Genomic DNA, 20,086 nt, shown 5'->3' with positions numbered 1-20,086 from the left:
CAAGAATGCAAATCAATACATCATCACAATAGCAATTAAACAGGAGATCATTTCCAAACGCAACATGACAATCCAGCCTAAGCATATATTGTAATGAGACTTGACCTTAGTCCCTCTCGAGGCGAAGGGTGGCTCATCCCTGACCATTAGCCATGCTGTCTGGGGCCGAGCTGGAGTCCAGCAACATCCAAAGGGTCCTGAAGGCCAGCCGAGAACCGTTTCAGTGGTGCCACCCTTGTTAGGGAACTCTTTTCCCCATATAGTTTAGAGAGGCCTGCTGTGTGTTGTTGGGTTTTTAGGGAAGCAGGAAGACCCTTTTATAACAGTGATGAGGTATTTTGGAATCGCTCTAATTTTTCTAAGATGCGATGAAGATGGCTTAGATATTTTGTAACTTTAATTGCTGTTGGTCTTGGCATTGCTACAATGTTTTCCTGGCTTTATTGATGGGCTTTATTTGATGTTTTATTGATGGGATTATTTATTGTATGTTATTGGTTGTATTAAGTGTTGTTGGCCGCAGTTTCTATTCTTGGGAATGATACAGATCTCAAATAAATAAACACGACTACTGCTTCTTCTAATTATTAGTATGTTGAAGAAGAGTCAGTTTCTGTTTTCACAGATAGTCCACAGACATCTTATTACAAACCCTTTCGAGTAATAGTTTCATGGAAACCACTGCTATTTTTCTAGAAAATGAGGTGTCGGAACTCACCGTGAACGCTTCCCTTCTCTTATAATGGCAATGGCACCCACCTGAGAAGGGGCCAGAACTGACTTCCGGCAAGTTCTACCTGAAATAAAGCCCTGATAAGCAACCCAGTATAAATATTATTATCATCAAGGGTCAGCAAACTTTTTCAGCAGGGGGCCAGTCCACTGTCCCTCAGACCTTGTGGGGGGCCAGACTATATGGGGGGGGGAGCGAATTCCAATGCCCCACAAATAACCCAGAGATGCATTTTAAATAAAAGGACACATTCTACTCACGTGAAAATACGCTGATTCCCAGACCGTCCGCGGGCTTGATTTAGAAGGCAATTGGGCTGGATCCAGCCCCTGGGCCTTAGTTTGCCTACCCATGAATTAAATCAATAGATCTAATTCTCAGTATTACCTACTTCCCACCCACCCTACCCCACAGCCTCCAAAAACATTTCTTTACAGGAAAACATTGTTCCAAGGTGTCAGGAGTGAGTTCAGTGGGTGCCATTGTGAGTGGTAGTCCATTGAATGTGTAGTAATGGTTATCATGTCACCATAAATTTATCATCTTCTCCTTTCCCGCTAATGCCTTGGCTAATGCCTTGACTTCCTCAGTTAACTTTTTGGAGGGCGCCAGTGTCCATACTTTCTGTTTCCACTGTGACACTTCCAAATGTTCTGGGGTCTTCCAATTTTGAGCAATCAGTTGCCCAGCAGCTACTAAAATGAATGTATCTTGAGATAATTTCTTAATTCATAGCAACAAGATAGGTAAATGGATAAATGATGAGTTGCTTTATCCTTTTTGTGGTATCCCAGGCAGATTTTTTTCCTTTTCATTTTGGGAGGGGCTGTATCCACAACAACTAGAAAGGTCAGGACTTTAAAAAAAAAAAAAGTTTTCAAAATCAGTTATTGGGCTTTTAAATGCCAGAATCGCAGGGTTTACATTTCAGCTATTTTTACTTATCAGTTTAATATCCTTTTAAAAGATTATGGTATTTGCACCTCAACATTTTCTTCAGTTGCATTCGCTGTATTTAATGCAATACTATTTAAAGTCTAAAGGTACTGCGAGGACATATTTTAAACTAGCAAGTCCTTCAGACTTTCTACTTATTAAATTAGTTTTAGTATGTGAAATTCTGAAAAGAGATTCAGCCTGAAACGTAAAATTCTGCAGCCCCAAGTTCAGTCCTGGGCAGAAAGAGCAAAACAGACGTCCTGCTGTAAAAAAGCCATTTAATAATGTATTAAAATGCCATTGACTCGAACACTCTTTTTTAAAAAATGCACACTGTGAAAACAAATGGCTTTCAAATAATTAGGATCTTATGCCCGAGTTCAGAGCTGATCTCTGTGCAGAGATTTTTCTGCTACAATCAGGCCAGTCCAAATCTGATCGTCTCAGGGGGGAATTAGCAGCACATAAATCAACTGGTGTTGGATTTTTTCCTCCTCTTTTGGCCATGTCAATGTACATCTTGGGACTGGCGAAATGCTGCCAACAGTCTTTGACATACTTTTGCATCACTCGTAGATGCACTTGTTACGATCCTCCTTTTCCTTTAAAGCAAAAAGTAAGTTTCTAGCCCTCATTGGTGCAGAGAGCAAAGGTATCAAAAACAAGGAGGCAAGTACAAATCTGACTTTGTTCTACAACTTCTGTGTTTTCTGAGGACTGCTGCCAGCATTCCTTTAAATCTGTTTGGATCTTAATATACTGCTTACCTCCTTTATTAATATAATGTTTACAGCCTGTCTTAGCCAGACAGTAAGTATTGTGGCAAAAACGCAGAAGTCCATGTTTACCCAGCTATGAGTGCAGCAGGTCTCAGCTTCAACCCCTGGCTATGGCTGTTGCTATTTGTTATTTAGTATTTGCACTTCATATTTTTAAAAAGGTGGAGTTCTAAAAAAGAATAAATAAATAAGTCAATATGTAAATTCATGAGCATGGCTAAGTTGTTGGTTTTAACCAAACATACCCCTAATGTATTCTTGTAACAGTGATTCCAAATCTCAGTTTGTCATCAAATGTGATGTTTGTGTGTTCCAGAATTTTGCACATCCTTCAGAAATCCCCAGGCTGCCAATCAGTGTATAGTTCATAATAATGAGCCAGTGCTGTGAAGTGCTTCCCTCAGACATTCCTTTTGCCACTCACCAAGGACCTGATTTTTAATTTTTAAAAAACTGTTCTCAGTTAAAATTATTGTCTGTGTTTTGGAGGGTATTGCATGGGGGGCGTGTCTGTGTTTTTCCTCATTTTGCTGTGGGTAGAGGCGTTTTGCCGGGGCAGGGTGTTGGAATATCCAGTTTTTATTATGTCAGATTAATATTTTGTGGTGCCTGCAGCAACTTACTAGATTTTCATATGTGCCCCCAGGCCCAGTTGGGGGACACCTAGTTTAGGACAGTTTCCTGTATTCCAAATTTGAAGTTATTTTCAGTCAGGAGGTGACATCTCTATTCTCTTGGCTGACAGTTCTGTTCCTTCCAGCCATTGTGGCCAGTCCATTGACATCCGTTCAGTCAGCTGAGTTCCACCAAGTCAGCCGGTTCTGTGCTAGTCAGGAACAGTATAGGAATCAAGTCAGTTGGTTGGTCCTTCCAGCTCAGTACTGTCTGCACTGACTGGCAGCAGCTTTCTAGACAGGAATCTATTGCCAGCACTACCTAAAAATGCCAGGGCTTGAACCTGGAACCTTCTTCAGGCAAAGCAGGTGTTCTGCAACTGGCTACAGCCCTCATCCTGCCCCATCTCCACCCAGTTCTAAACAGGTTTGCAAAATATTGCTGCCAGCTAGAACTGGTGGTTAGAATAATCAAACTGTAGAATTGGGAGGGTTGCACCAACTGATGCTACAGCACCATTGTGGAGTTCTGGATCAGCTTACAGGTTTGCTTCCCTAAATTGCTGTTGCTTGCATAGTGGCTCATTTGTTTGGTCCACAAGGTAGATTATTATTATTATTTTTTAAGTGATCCAGCATCTCAGCTCTTAAAAACTGCCTAGCAGTTCATCCAAATTAGTACCTCTTCTGGCCAAATTGGTAGCAATATGTGGAATGGTTTTTTTTCCCCCACTTGGCCTGCCACAAACGATTAGTGCAAAGGTGCAGCATACAAAGTGGGCCCTCGTTTGCCTTCAGGAACTGGGTGGAGGAAATTAAAGGATCAACATCTTAAGAGGGGCACTGAGGATGGATTGTTCCATGTGACGGCCACAGGCCTCCAGGAAATTGACTTCATGAAAGGCTGGAGGATGCTGGGATGAGGATGGGGAAGGCAGGTGATGATCCTAAATCACAGTTCAGGCACTCTGAGGTTTGGAGCTTTCTTTGCAGTTGTTGTTGTTGTTGTTGTTGTTGTTGATCCAGGGGAGAAATAGCAGATTTACTCTAGAATGGAGTCCCCCTCCTTGTGCAATTAACCATCTGTGCAGCTGCCAGCACTGACATTTTCAAATAATAAAAAGAGACTGTTTGAATTTCTATAAGGGAGACTAGACACTTAATTTTTTTAAAAAAAAATTACAACACCCTCAATGAATTGTAAGTCCTAGAGTTTTTTTTGTGTGGAGAAGCCATGACAGTTAAACTGTGTTGAAGAAAGAAAGAAAGAAAGAAAGAAAGAAAGAAAGAAAGAAAGAAAGAAAGAAAGAAAGAAAGAAAGAAAGAAAGAAAGAAAGAAAGTTCTTTCCTACTTTCTGATGCTCTAATGCTCTGGCCAAGGTGGGCGCTGATGCCAGCAGAGAACCAGAAAACTTCATTTGTGTCTCCCATCCACGCACTGAGCAGACCCAGTCCTGCTTAGCTTGGTGCAAAATGAACACAAACATGCAAGTGACAAAGATGAGTCAGGTACCAAGAACTGAGGAGCTGCGCCAAGGGGTCAGAACCAAGCAACAAGGCCAGCAGTCAGTATTGCATCATCATCCATTTGCTAAATGTGTCTGTGTGTGCTTCTTCATACAGCGCATAGCTAAGGTGGGAATTTGCTCCCAAAAGAGGCAGTGATGGCCATGAACTCAAATGGATTAGACAAACTGAGAAGAAGGCTATCCACGGCTGCAAGCCACAATGTTCAACCTCCATTGTTGGAGGCAGTCTGCTGGGAATCGCAAGTGGGGAGAGGAGCGCTGATGCACTCAGGTCTTGCTTATGGGCTTCCCATTGGGGCATCTGGCTGGTCACTGATCCCACTGAAGGCTTCTTCCGACATTCTTAGGCTCACTCTTCCCTTGCATCTCCAGCAGCCTGCTTCCACCTTCCTAGTGATACCATAGGAATCTGGCTGCATTTGCATCCTTTTGTTCCCACAGGAGAGTCCCTAGAGACTAAATGGACTCCATCAGAAATGATCTCTCTCGCCCTTCCTCACAGAAGATTAAAGGTGCCTCCACTGATTCAACTGTTTATGGATTCCATTTTGCTCTGCTTATGCAGCTGATCCTTTAAGGAGCCTCAGATTACCTATAAGCGCTAAGACTTCTGGGGGGGAGCAGTTGCAGGATAACAGAACCCTTTTTATGATAATCCTAGCAAGCATCAGAGGGTAATTTATAGAGATCTGGTTGCCAATGTGGAATCCGTCTAGAATTTCATTAGCGAAACCTCAGTATGTTCGTTGAGTTCTTCCACTGAGACAGATATCAAAAGGGCGATTGCATTTTTTCCCCTTTATATGCAGCCAGGTACTGGAATTATCTAGTTAAAAAGAGTTTAAAAGCCTAAGAAAGGGGATCTAGGAAGCATTTTAAAATGCAAGAATTTCCATATGAGGGACTGTAGAGCCATATAGTGATATTGCATAATACTTTTTAAAAAAAAATAATCATTGATTTTGATCGACTGATATTAGGGATTCCCAATTAGAGAGCAGAGGATGGGGTACAGTTGCACAGAGTTGCACCTCATGGGAACCCAGAGGTTTTGTTCAAAGACACCACCAATCAGTGTGCAGTAAAACAGGCAGGGACCAGCTATGGGTTTGGAGGAAGTATCCATTGATTAATCATTGGGTCCAATGATTTAATAGTAGGGGCTCAGTTAAAGGCATCTTTTAAAATATAATACCAATATACAGAAAATGATATTCCACAAGGATTCCAGAGCAATTGCCTGCAGTTTGAAACTGAGTGCCCTTTAGATCGTCGCATCATCCTTTAAAGAGCATAGTCTTTTAAAAGCTATTTTCGGTTCTAGTGTTTTTCTACAGTAGGAGGTTAGTATTGTGTCAGTTTTCATTAAATGGATAAATATAAATCTGACCACATTTGCGGGAAGGAGCTTCACCATAGGAGAATGAGAGGAGAAATTCCACATGGGGATGACCTTTATGTGCTATAACAACTGTATGAACTTGACATTAAAATGTTTGGGAATAAACCTCTGGCCCGGAGGCAGTGCTGCTTGTCCTTTCCTGCAAGTGAGTCACAGCTCAAAACGGGGCTGCTCCTCTGCACCCTGTGCATCCGTAAATTGAGCACCAGGAAGTGTGTCCAGACGAGCATTCCAACTGCACACAGTCAAGGTGGATCGGAATACTTGTGTGGAAAGTTTCCATACCCCTTCCCAACCCTGTGGAAAGGAAGGAATGCAGGGAAACGGCTGGCTTCCCCTCACCCACCCACATTTTTTTTTCTTTGGGGAGGAGAGTAAGGTTCATGTGTGTGCAGTTGTAAAATCTTGTCTGAATGAGACTGTACAGAAATCCCCATCAAGGTTTTCTTCCAGCTTCCAAGCTGTCTTCTCCCCTTCATAATGATAAATGCCTAGGAAAGAAAGCTATCTAATCTTCAAATTGGCTGCTTTTCTTAAAAGGACAGGAAGAGAGGCTGTGCATTACATTCCGAGCTGAGATCCCTGCTAAACTTGCGGCTTCATTGACTCCTTAACTTTCTCTCTTTCTGCCTGACCTTTGATACCTCATCTTGGAGAATGATGTTTTAATCGCCGAAGACAAGGGGCCTACGGTGCCTTCAGTCACCTGTTCAAATTGAATTGATTACCTGTCCCCTTGTCTATTTTGTCCTGCCTGCCATCTCTTGGTAACTCTCACCTTTGCTTTCTCTCTGGCTCAGCTAGCCCATTGCTGGTTCCCATTATTTCCTGATGCACACGGCGAGTTCATCACCTTCCCAAGATACCTCTTGATTGATTCCTTATGGCTTGCGGAGAACCACTTAAGTATTTCCTAGCTGAAACGAAGCAACGTTCGGGAGCTCGGTCTTTCTTTAAAAAAAGAAAGGAAAGGAAAGCCTGAGATTTGTGGTTGTCGTTGTTTGTGTCAACATTACTTGAGGCAAGTTGTTAGAGCACTGGGCTCTATGTGTTTCTTTTTATACGTGTTCAAACAATTCCTCTATAAAAGAACTTGGGGTGTTGTAAAACACTTCTGCCGTGTGTGTACAAACCCCTTCAGCAACAAGTCGGATGCAATGAAAATGAGCTAATTGGATATTAGTACAGTCCTTTGCTCTTCATCAAAGACAGTGTGACCTTCCCTTCCACACAGGTCTGAGTCCAAACCACTGCTAACCACTTGATTTCTTAAAATAATGCCTTTTATCTGCTTTACAACTTTGGCTCCTCCCCAGTAAGTGTCAGCATGCTTCTGAGTAAAATTCAAGGCACTGACTTTTCAAAGCTCTAAGCCTGGTGCCAACATGTGGCATTCTGGGGCAGGTGCCAGGGAACCCTTTTGACCAGTGCTGGGTCTAGGAGTCACCATTTACATTTCCCACAATGCACCCCATGTAGCATCACTCCAGTGCACTGTGGGAAACATGAATTTTGGTTCAGTTGGGGAGCTGGTACTGCTATCAAATATTTCTGTGCCCCCCCAAAAAACCTACAACCTGAAGCTGGCTCTGGCCCAGCAGACCTTCTGTCAGACTTCCCCAACCTAGTGCTTTCCAGATGGTATTGAACTACAACTCCCATCAGCCAGCCAATATGACCAGTGATCAGAGATGGCAGGAATTGTAGTCCAAAACATCTCAAGTGCTGCTTCTCAAACGATGGGCTGAGGACCACTCTTGGGCTTCAGCACTGGTCAAGCAGTTACCCAGACACAAACAGCAGTGGCTCCAGAGTCATAATAAGTAAGAATCAAAACAAAGTGGGTAAGAGAAGGAAACTGTGTAAGAGGAGAAAGTGAATGTAAACACTTTTAACAATGGTTTGTGCTCTTTAATCGTGGTTAGATACTACATTGTTAAGGGCTGACCACAAATGGCATAGTAAAATCAGGAGTTGAATAAGTGGCTTTGCAAACCATGGTTTATAGGTGTTAAATCTGGTTAAGGGGCGGTTTCTCCACCCCTCCAGGCTTTTCTGAGAGAGGACAAGCAGATCTTAGGGCTTAGCTCAGGACTGAGCCAACATCCATACCAGGCCTTACCGTAATCTTGTTTGAATGTGTTTTGGCTCTTTTTAAAAAGTCTGCTCCACTGAGTGGGTTCCACCTCAGGGCTTAGACTGAGCCATCCCAACCATCTGCTGCTGCAATCCATAGAATACTCTGAGCCCTAAAGGAGCAACCCCGGTCTCTTACCTTTGGCTTTTGCTGAACTTCATAATTCAGTTCCAAATTGTGATTGTGATTGTGTTTTTATAGACAGAACCATGTCCTTTATTGCATAGTTCCCTTTGTATTATTGTAGGGATGGCTGAATCTGTCAATTTTGGTTTGTCATTTTTTCCAATCTTAAGAACTGTTCACCCTGTTTCCACATTCGTTTGCAAATATAAATTCCACATGAACGGTTACACACATTTTCACATGTGGCTCTCCTAATAAACACATATGTCTATATGTGTGTGTGTACATATGTATATGCAGCTTTGCCTAGTGCACACATTTTTGCAGGCAATTTTGCATTGTTGGGAAGTGTGAATTTGGAAGGAGAGCCGTATTTCTGCTGGCTGGTAGAAGTTGTAGTCCAAAACATCTGGAAGGCACCAGGTTGTGAAAAGGCTTTCTTCTTCTTTTCAAAGAGGGCAACGTACTTGCTTGTGTTGCCATATAATGTGGCCTTTACCTTGATGGTCACCCATACTTAACATGGTGCTGGCCATAATTCAGTTTGGACATTTGGCTGTAATTGTTATTTGGCAGGAACTGAGTATTTTTCACATAGATACTTTACAGCTGCGTACAATGGTTAGTCTCAGCAATCCTAGGCAATTAGCAGGTCCTTTCATAATTCGTAATAATCCTGGTTGCAATTTTGTATCAAACAGTTGTTTCTCTCGCTGTTGTTTCACCTTTTGCACTGTGCAAACAATTACTACAAATGCCCCCTACTAGCAATTTCTGTGGCTTTGTGGCAAGGCTTAGGATTCGGCTACCTCCCAGTCTACTCATCTGGGCCAGGTAATACTGGAGAACCCTGCCTGCCCAACAGAAGTGATAGCTTCTTCTCTGCCTTAGAGTGTTCCAACCTCCTCCTCTCCTTGGGGAGTTTCTCCTCTTCAAAGGAAACATTCTTTTTCTACAAGCTGCAATAAGAATTATTTAATGACATACTAAAAGTAATGTGGAGCAGCCCATATTTTCCAGAATGTGGAGAGGACCCCCGCCTCCTTCATAAGAAAATAGCCTTGCCAAAAAGCGCCCTTTTTATTCCAGATGTTGGCTTTTCTCAAACGCATGAAATGGCCAATGCTAGCAAATTTATTTTTTAACCCATGGATTTAGTTTCTTTAATTTCTGGCATATTTGAGCATGACGTATAGGCCCTCAGCAATCTGCTATAATATTTGTTCTACGCAGAGTGAGGGCCAAATCCAATATTGGTAGAAGTGCTGTCGAGGCCAAGGAATATGGGGGAAACAGACCAATGAGGAAAAATTCGGTGCTGGAAATATAAATCCATATAAGACCTGAGAAGAAAAAGCCTGGGGCTTTTTAAAATTAAAATTGCTTTTCCTCACTCCAAGTCTTTGAACGAAGCAAGGTTACTGATAAATAAATGTGTATATGTGTAATTAAGATATAGTCAAAGGAGCACCTTCATAATGGTGGTAGCAACTTGCAGATAGGGTGTGAGGTAAGGGACACTGAACACATAGCCTTCTGGGTTGCAAAGCTGTTCCTGCACTGTCCTATCTTATGCAAGGTGGGATAAGGGGGGTTGACTGTTGCAACGAAATATCCATACACATTTTTTTTTAAAAAAAATTAATGCTGTCAAGGACAAGGAGAGCATACCCTTCTCCTTTTCTACGCAAGATAATTTTCTTCTTCATGGCAGTGTGGACCAAGAACAGTTTTATCTTATAGGCTGGGGCTGATGGCAGCTGCTATATAAAACATCTGGAGGACAGCAGGTTGTCCAAAGGGCTGTTATAAATGATGGACAAGCAACATACCCAGGAATGCAGATGCTAGTTATTGAAAGCCACCCAGAGACAGTTTATAGTAGTAAAATGTTTTTTATGTTCTGATATGTAAAATAAAATGTCCATACTATTGTAACAAAGCTTTAAAAAAACAAACAACAATGCCACACTGCGTTTTATCTAAAGTGGATTCTAATAGAGATTTATCTGTAGCATATATGTTTCATCTAACCAAAACTTAGTTTTTACATCACAAACGGGTGTAAAAAAAATTTTTTTAAACTTAAATAGCTTTTTTTCCTTAAAAAATGTCCCTTGCAACATTCATTATTTTATTACGTATTTCATTGTTAAAAAAAAAAAAAGCAAAGCTGAATGGAACATGTGGGCCTGCATTTGTGAGAGATATATATTTATATTTTATATATATAGATATATATATAGATATAAATAATTATTCAGCATGCAACACTTGTAGTGATTTCCCAGTTCCGATTATAGAACCCCACACCAGCCACACACAGGCTAATTGAATTCACCACACAGGATGTTCTGGGTGAAAAGTAACCTTCTCCTTAGTGGCCCTGCCATCATGAAAACCATCTCTTCCTTTTCATTATCCCAATTTGTTGGTGTAGAATCCCAGCAGACTGGAGACGTCACCGTGTTGTGGAGAGAACCAATTTGGGTGACTAAGAATTGGTCAGTAATGTATGCCCCTGTTGAAGTGTGGTTTTTGCATGTGAATTCTTAAGAGGTGCAGGAATTAATTGGGTTTGGTTTTCTGGGTTTTCCTTCTGCTCGTTACTTTCCTTTTAAGGACCGGGAATAGGCTCTGCACTTGTTCCAGTAAGGAAAACCTGTCCTCTTTTGCCTGTGATATTGTTGCCACTGATGTTTCAGCAGATGTGTAGCCAACATGGCGCCTCCAACTCCCATAAACCCTAGCTAGTTTCAGATAGTACATGGGTAGATGAGATCAGGAGGCTTAGTTTGGGCCAAATTAAGTATACACTTCCAGTGTTAACACTAAATACACTACATTATAGCAAGCACCATAGCTGCTAGAGGGCCGTGAAAACTTGTGTCCTGGGCTTTTTATAATTGTCCACCCATGTACTATCTGAAACAAATGGGGTGCATTGGTTGCCTGATGTGAAATATATTGGCACTATTTTCAGCTTTCCTACCCCACTATGGGGCAAACAGGACAAGTATAAAGCACATTTTTGAATTGTAAGAGCAGGGCACGTGGCTGGGGGCAGAAACTGCACATTATCAGTTTCATAGAAAGGACAGTTCTGTGTCAAGCCTCCCTCAAGTGGTGCAGTCAAGCTTGTAGGTTTCTGGTTGGCTGCTATGAGAACAGGATGAAGGATGAGATGGACCTTTGGCCTGAGCCAGCTGGGCCCTTTTCATGTTCTTACGTCACATGTTTACTTGAACTACATATTCTAGAGGGGCAGATTCTGGTGTAAGACTGCCATTTTCAGTGAGTTTTATGACCATCTGTCATTTTTGCACTGAGGCTAAGCGGAAAAAATACTTTTTTGGTTGTGAATTACTAAATCCATTATGTTTAAATTTACCTTCGCTTATTCTGTGGTGTGGTTCTCTGAGCAGGGTCAATCCAGCCAGATCCTACCCCCACCCCACCCCCAAGCAGGCTCTCCACTGGAATTATGGGAGTCATGTGAGAGAGCAAAAACTCCTGTTCATTGCAGTGATATTCCTGCCAGAGAAACTCAGAGGGTTGCTTTCCTGGTTTGTATTCTTAACTCAGAAGTTGACTTGTCTGGGTCTTCCCTGTATCTGATTTACTAACTGCAGACTATTTTGGGGACTACCCTGAACCATTACAGAGTTGTGGTGGAGGGGCTGTCATTTAATGCCGTCGTTCTTTTCCCGCAGAGTTTTAAAAGTGCTGTCTCCCCCTAGCTGTACATGCAGGGTCAGAGCAACAGTATGAATCTTGGGGTAGCCAATGGCCACCCATCATAAATTTCCTCCCAGAAGGCACTGCTGGGACAGCACTAGGTCTTAACACAGGATGTAGTGTGATACAAACCTACCTAATTCACACATTTTGAAACAAATGTGCGAACCAAAACACAGCCCATCCTTCTAAAGCTGCAGCTCCAGCAAAGTGCAATGTAGAATGCATATATTAGTGGGAATGGCTTTGCAAATATGTGTATATGATAAAAAAGTTGCATATAAAAAGTGTATAAATTTTGATTAGAATGTTGATGAATTTTATAAGGTCCTTTTTTTATATAAAAAAGTGAAACTGATGTGGAAATATGGAGAACTGAATTTAAGATTGGAAAACAGACAATGAAACCAAAATAAACAGATCCCCCAGTGCCTTTGGGAGGAAAATGATGTTCTTTAGAAGCGCTTTCTCTATCTGCAAAAACTGGGATGGGGGGCAAACCCCCCAAAAAATCTTTCCCCTGATCACTGCTGATTTCAGCTTCCAAGACTGCACCAGCTTGGCCAAGCCCTACTGCGGTTGAAGGCAGTGGCATACACATTTAATCTGCTTAAGTGGCTTTCTGGGTCACACGCTCAATTTTTGTGTGTGCTTGCTCTCTGCATTGTTTTTTGTAAAGTATCCAAAATGCATGGAAATTGAGGAGGCATTCAGTGAACAGTCTGGTGTATATTTTGTGTGCATGCATGTGCTTGAAAAGGGAGAATAAGTGTTTCATGATTTCATGGAGGGAACCACATCTCTCTTTGAGGCAAATATACGACTGGTGGCCCAGGCCACTGAGCCGAGTGCTTTATTTTTTTTTGAACTGGGTTTTTACCCCCTCCCCCACCCCCAAGACTGAGCTGCTTTTGTGTCTAACAGAAAACAAGCTCTTCAGCTACACAAACACCGATGTTTTTGGTCGGTGTCACGGAAGTGCAAGTTACCCACAGGTATTAACACTGAATTAACATTGTCCTGGAGCATTGACTCTTAACTGCAATTTTTAGGTTCACTGCCCAGTTGCAGGAATCATCCATCAGGCCAGTTGTCCACAGTCCCCATTCCTGAATGATACGGTAAAGAAGATTCCCTGGACAGCGAGAAGGTCTGAGAGTAGAGGAATTCATTGGCTGCGCCTAAGTGGGGAGAGGGGGGCTTCCTCTCGCACACTGAGGGGTGCACCCGTTCCCTTGGGAAGGAGGGCGCAGGGACTCTCTCCCGGGCCTGAGACTGTGAAAGCTGATTGTAGACTGTGAAGGGGCTGTTGCCCGGCGGCTGGGAGCTCTGGTTCGTGATGGTGGGTAGACGCGGCATCATGGTGGTAGCTGTGAAGTGAGCAGGGAACGGCTGGTAGGGGACAGTTTCCATTGTCTGAACACTGTAGCTGGTGTAAGGTGCAACTGAGGTCCACATATTGCAGCTCAAAGGTGGAGGAGGTGGAGGAGGAGGCAAGTCTTCTACCGATGAGACACCTGCAATTTCAGCACCGGAGCTGGAGTACATGCACGCCTCCCGCGGCGTCACGTCGCTGCAGTAGGAGGGGCTCAGCATTTGCTGGTCATAGGGAGGTGGTGACCGAAAATAGTGCTCTTCCCCGACAGAAGAGGAGGCGTCCAGATAAGAGCGTTTGCAGGGTAAATCCAAATGCCGGGCACCCTCTGCATGCAAACCAAGGAACAAGCAAAGCGAGAAATGCTTAGATAGTTAAAAGGTTCTGGGCACAGATCACTGCATTACTAGTTTCCTCTACATGCAGTTCTTATAATTGCTTCCAGCCCAGGTACAGAAAGTGCCCTATTGCTGACCATCCCTCTGGATTGTTGGATATATTGGTCACTCTCTGTGTTTGCATAGGGTGATAGGAATGCCCCCAAAGTTTTGGCAACTGAGTGTGTTCACTTTCTGCAATATGCAGTAAAAAATCAATTAGGAAAAGGGCACGTTAAAGGTAGAAAGTTTGAAAGACAAAGCTGCAGTTGAAACTCGCCACTTTGCCTTTTCTCCACAGCAGGTGTGGCAGGTGCCCCCTGTCATCTTCCTTGTGATCATTTGAACTATTCTAAATACATTAGGACTAGCCCCTTCTTCCTCTGCCCAGCATTAACCCTATCCTGGTTCTTCAGTCTACCTTCATACAACTTGGCTTTTTAAGCCCTTGCAGTATGCACCTTACAGCCTGATCCTATGCAGAGGTAGGCATGCCTAAGGTGAACCTATCTCTGAGCAGAATCAGGCTATCTGTTGATCTGGGAAGCTACACCGTTGCCTTTGTAATAATCCAATAGCCCTGTTTATTCTTCGAAAGACATTCCTCATTCTCAAAAAGGCAGGGCATTGCCAATGTCCATCTATTCCAATCAATCTTAATTTAAGGGGCTTTCTCTAACAGTTGAAAGTTTAAATGACTTTGGCTACTGCTTTCTTACACCCAGCAATTACTTTTCATTCATCTCGATAACAGGCTGGCCACAATGCTTTTGTAGTGTTGCTTTTGACAAGTTCAAGGAGCCCTCAAATGTCTTATCAAGAGCGCTGTCCAGAAAAAGAGAAGTGGTCTACATTTGCCAGGACTTCACGTCAAAATGCTGCAGAAAACTTGCCAGATAAGTGCTAAGGGCTGGTAAACGTTTTTGCTATGTGCTCGGGGGGGGGATCTCTCTTCATCATTGTTTGCTGTAGAACAGCATTCTGAGGTCAGGAAGCCCCAATTATTGTTGCGAGGAACCCTGAATTTTTTTTACAATGAATAAGCTAGATAATAAATGCATTTTTCTGAAAGAACCAATTTTCAGAGTGGTGTAATTAACAACTTTCTTACTCTTCTGCTTGTTGGCTACACTGCTTATAGCTTTGTTTAACTTTTAGGTCAAGTGTTTCAAAGTCACACATAGCTGAGCTCTGAACACATTTACTCAGAATTAAATCTCAGGGAATTCAATGGCACCTACTCCCTCATAAGTGTGCTTAAGATTGCAGTATGTTATACCAAATAAGACGCATACACACAAAGAGAGATGAAATTCCATGTGTGTGCACATTTGAATTCACTGAACTAGTGTTACAAGAAATGCAACCATATAGGATTCAGAATAACTAAGATTGCTATTAATCAGAATTGTATTGTATGAGACATTTTTTCCCTTAGAGAATCCACTGGAAATCCCCCACCACTCTGTTAGGTAAGGTCTCCTAGCCTAACATTTTTTTGCCTATGGATCTCAGTTACCTCGCCGCTTCAGGCAGTGATAGAAGAGCCCCGATTCTCTTTGTGCCGTGAAGGTGTTGAGGGGCAGATCTTGGGCATCTGATGCTGCAAACTGCATGTGAGCACCATTCTCATACTGGTAATGCTGGAGACCCTGGTGGCTCCCGTGGAGCGAGTTGACGTCAGATTTAGTGGAAAGCTGACCGTGAGTTGACACCAGCCTCTGCCTCATTATGCTTTTGGAGATCACTGGATATTCTTTGCTGCAAAATGCAATAGGAAAAGAACCAGTTTTACACACATTTAGACAGAACAAAACCATCAGGAATGTTATCTCACTATTGTGTGGCCCTAGAAAGATGGTTTCCAAACTGTGTTCCTTGGAAGCTTCCTTCAGGAACACTGGACTAGTTTCCCTAAAAGAAGCTTGACCAAAGACCACCTCTGCTCTTATTCTTCTGCAGTGGGCCTGTTGCAGGAGAGTGATGGGTGTAATTTAGGAGGGGCGTGATTTAGAAAGGCACACTCCTTCCATGTGGGGTAACAATGAACCCAATAGGCTCTCAGACTAGCACTATGCATGACCTGGACTGTGCCCCCTAGCATATGTCCCTAGAATCTCCTGCAACATACACAACTTCTTTGGATCGTCGGATGTGGAAGGAGTTCCTCAGAAGAACTGTGCTGGGCATAAGAAAGTCACCTTAAGACTGTATGGGTACTGTAGCAGCTCCTTGGGATCTCAGACCATTTCTCCTCACCTGCTACCTGATGACCTTTTAGCTGAAGATGCTGGGAATTTGACTTCACACCTTCTACATGCAAAGCGTATGCTCTTTCCCCCAGCCTACAAGATCTGTATTTAAGATCATAGTTCAGCCACAGAGCTGAGTGGGTGGCCTTGGGCAAAGCACCCTTGCTCCATGTCTGTTTCCCATCTGTAATGCACATTTAATTTATTTATAGCCCACTTCTGCCAAGCACACATGGGCTCCTGCCAAAGCAGCAAAATGTGCAAGTCAAAGCATCTGATAGCTGTGAATATCAAGATCTGCTGCTGCTTGCACAGAACCCCAAGGGGACACGATCCAGCAAAAGCAAGAGCCAAAACAGACAAGCAGAAGCCCTGTGTGTTGTGTCTGTTGCTGGGCTAGAGTAGGCCTCAAGTCTAAAAGAACTCTCCTCTGAGGTTATTGCTGAGAAGCACTCTTGACAATTTTTAAAATGAATAACTTAGTTATGCAGCACACTTCAGGGATACTTCCCCACCTACAGAGAAAACACTGCCCATGAAGTAGCTGTATTAGACAGAGGGACACCTGCGCTTATTCTGGGCCCTTCCTCATTTTATGTGTCTCTGTTTAGTTGTCCCACCTCTGTAATCTTGCCACGCGTAGGTCGCTGTCATCGCTGCCTCTAAAGCCCTTGGCAAACGGGTTGTTTTCTATCTTCAGTTGAGTTATCTATTAAGGAAATAAATGTGGTGAGTTATTAATTTGAAAGGAGACTGCAGACTTTGTGCTTCTCCAGAAGACGTATTTATTGAGCATTTAGCATTCATCCTGAATTGCTTGAACAAAGTTATGTAGTAGTTAGATTATATCCAGTCTTTATTAGTATTCATTCTGATTTGTTTGCAGGGTTAGATGAAAATGAGCATTTCTCCTGATTGGCTTGTAGGGGTGTTTATATCTCTTCCCAGTAGCTAGTCGTTCATCTCACACATCTCCCCATCACTTTTCAAGCTGCTATGGCTACAGGGTGCTTTATTTTATTTATCTATTGCATTTATATCCCACCTTTTCTTCCAAGAAGCTCAAGGTGGTGTACCTGGTTCTCCCCCTCCACATTATCCCCACAACTCCTCTGAGGTAGGTTGACCTGCGAGATGATGACTGGCCCAAGATCACACAGTGAATTTCATAGCTGTTGAACCCTGGTTCCCCAGATCCTAGTCCAACACACTTACCAACCTATAGCTACATTATGTGCTTGAGTACCTCCTGGTAGTATAAAACCAGTCCATGTCTACAGTGTAGATATGACCTGCATATCGGTTCAGATCAATCCTTGGTTCTGGGACCTTTGGCTCAGAGACATGTCAGAATGAGGTGCAATCCACATTCATTTATGATGAGCAAATCTGACAATTTCAGCTTCTCATTCTTCTAGTCTTCAGCTCTCCATATCCATCAGCAACTCTTTAAAAGTCCTCATGGGAATTCAACAGCATTTTAGTGCAAATTTATTCTAATGTGCACGTTTGTACATGCATTTTGCCTAATATACAACTTTTCACAAAGCAATAATGCCTCATATAAAGATATTTTGTGTGTTATTTTACTGATATGTGTATTTTAGACACACTGTACCTTAGTATATGCATTTTTGTACATAATACTTGGCTGGATAATAGCACTGCAAAATTCAGATAAGTGTGAATTTTGGAGGATGGCCCTATTTCAGTTTGCATAGTTTTGAAAACTGTGAATTAGGTAGGTTCTTCTTTATATGCAAAACAAATCCCTATTAATATGAGCCATCATTGTACTTGTACTTCTCAGAAAAATACAGTTGCCACTGAAGGGACACAATGTGTAGGGCTTGTCTGCCACTTTCCCCCAAGAAAGCCTGCTGTTTACTGCTGAATCAGAAGGAACATCAAACAGGTTTTCTGCAAACTGACATTTGTTCCAATTTAGTGGTAAACAGTGGGGTTTGCCTGGAGAAAGTGGCTGGGCAAATGAAAAACCTGCCTAGAAAGCACGGGACAAGCAGAAGTGTGGACAAGCTCTAAAACACAGTTTCTGATGTGTTTCCATTCCATAATAAAAATAGGGAAAGTATTAAATTACATGGAGAAGCGGGAGATACTTAAATAGTCACTTTTCAAAATCACATACACACATTAAAGCCTCTGCACTCAAACAAACAGTTGATGGAGAGAGAGTTACCTCCATGAACTGGCATAAGTGGCAGAGAAAGCAGGGCTTTGGCGAGGAAGGGGGAACTCACCACTCCAGCAAGGACCCAGTAAACCCAAAGGGGGTGTCCTTGGTGAAGTGGGGAGCCATTTCTGGCAATGTAGCCACTACTTTACCCTTCACCATGTGCAGGTTAACAGAGAGGTCACGCTTCTATCACAAGTTAATGGAGGGAGAAGCTGGATCCTCAGCAATGGCTGGAGTGGACAGAAGTCTGCCCACCACTACCCTGCTGTCAAAGACTCGGGATAAAATATTCCTTTCTGAGTAAGTGATCCTGCCCCACAGCTGTTTCTGGAGATCCATGCTACCACCACAGTCACATTTGTCCTATAATCGCTAATGTGACTCCACACCCGTTAAAAGGGAAGGTTGGGGAAGGTTTTCAACTTAAGCACAGCCTCACAACTGCACTGAGAAGTAAGGTAAAGGTAAAGGTACCCCTGCCCGTACGGGCCAGTCATGTCCGACTCTAGGGTTGTGCGCTCATCTCACTCTAGAGGCCAGGAGCCGGCGCCGTCCGAAGACACTTCCGGGTCATGTGGCCAGCGTGACGAAGCTGCTCTGGCGAGCCTGCACCAGCGCAGCACACGGCAACGCCGTTTACCTTCCCGCTATAAAGTGGTACCTATTTATCTACTTGCACTTTAAGGGTGCTTCCGAACTGCTAGGTTGGCAGGAGCTGGGACTGAGCAACAGGCGCTCACCCCGTCACGGGGATTCGAACCGCCGACCATACGATCGGCAAGTCCTAGGCACTGAGGTTTTACCCACAGCGCAACCCGCGTCCCGCACTGAGAAGTAGGCAGGGGAATTAGGATCACTGACAAGTTGTTAAGAGTAAAATGGAGGGTGGAACTTCATTGCCAAAGATGCCTTTCCCTCACCCCATTAAATATGTGAAGGGTGCCAAGTCAGTTCAGCAAGGCTGAAACCACCCTCACCAACAGATAATAGAAACAATAACACTTAGTTTGCTCTCATGGCAATCCACAGCGAGGGAAAATTTCAGTTATAAAAAAATTGTCATAAAAGGAGTGTGAAAAAATGGTGGCATACAGCAGCAGAAGCAGTGAAATTGTTACAGGCTGGGTCATGAGTCCAAAAGAGCATTACGGGGGGGGGGGGAGAACAGAAACAAATGTGGATTGGACCCCAGTAGAAAACTGCCCCTGCTAAAACACGACATAGCAGCCAAGCAATGCTTATCGGGAAAGTGGGTGAGCAAGGCAAGTCTCTCTTCCTGCACCCCACACCCTAGAAGGCACTGACATTTCAAAAGGAGGCCACTTTACCTTCTGCTGGCTGGCTGCAGCTTTCCTGGCACACTCATCTTGGCCAATTCTGCTCTCTTTCTTTTTAAAAAAAGGATTTTCAAAAATGTGGCTTTTTATTATATTTTTAGCCTCTCTTTACAACGCTACCTTCCACGCCCTGTGTCCCCGTGCACTGCATCATTGAACAGCACACAAGGCTGATGGCAGGCACAGCTCCAGCTGGGCATGTGACTAAATGATACCTGGAAAGTGATGCTACTTGCTCTGTAATTGAGGGAGCCAGGCTGCCCCCTACCCACCCACATACTTAGTCTTTCCCTAGAGATTCCTTAAGCTGCGGTAGAGCCTGTGGCAGCTTAACAATCTTCCAAAGACCGCACCCACAAACATGAATTGGAACATAAACCAGTGCCTTCTTGCATCCTTATTCTGAGTAGGACTAACTTTGGATGTAATCCAAAGCAATTTCTCCCAAACTGCTGCAATGCTTTGCCTAAACACCACCCACAAACCAAGGTGCAATTGAACACTTCTTCTCTCAGCTCCTTTCTGTACTCCGTGTCACCAAAGGACACCTC

General features: G+C 43.3%; 2 protein-coding genes across 31 annotated transcripts in view; one reads left to right on the top strand and one right to left on the bottom strand.

The window, feature by feature from the left end:
- Positions 1–20,086, top strand: part of BRIP1 (BRCA1 interacting DNA helicase 1) — a 225,737-nt gene that overhangs the window by 185,052 nt on the left and 20,599 nt on the right. For 2 of the 7 annotated variants that reach the window (XM_083479767.1, XM_083479764.1), the window contains one exon: positions 6,797–8,193. The exons of 3 other annotated variants lie outside the window; for them this stretch is intronic. In XM_083479767.1, coding sequence (XP_083335893.1) covers positions 6,797–6,828 — 32 coding nt within the window. In that variant the 3' untranslated portion in view covers positions 6,829–8,193. Of the gene's footprint in view, positions 1–6,796; positions 8,194–14,503; positions 15,261–20,086 lie in introns of those variants that run through there. 2 more of the 7 variants (XM_083479759.1, XM_083479763.1) reach the window with 2 other exon arrangements.
- Positions 10,135–20,086, bottom strand: part of TBX4 (T-box transcription factor 4) — a 126,488-nt gene continuing 116,536 nt past the window's right edge. For all 24 annotated transcript variants that reach the window (XM_083479904.1, XM_083479910.1, XM_083479920.1 and 21 more), the window contains 3 exons: positions 16,622–16,710; positions 15,269–15,510; positions 10,135–13,700 (listed from right to left, as the gene is read on the bottom strand). In XM_083479904.1, the coding sequence (XP_083336030.1) occupies positions 13,072–13,700; positions 15,269–15,510; positions 16,622–16,710 (960 nt within the window). In that variant the 3' untranslated portion in view covers positions 10,135–13,071. The remainder of the gene's footprint in view (positions 13,701–15,268; positions 15,511–16,621; positions 16,711–20,086) is intronic.

This window comes from Podarcis liolepis (assembly GCF_965112155.1).
Source record: "Podarcis liolepis genome assembly, chromosome: 16".
In the NCBI taxonomy this organism is placed as follows: Eukaryota; Metazoa; Chordata; class Lepidosauria; order Squamata; family Lacertidae; genus Podarcis; species Podarcis liolepis.
This window is presented reverse-complemented; position numbering and strand designations above follow the sequence as displayed.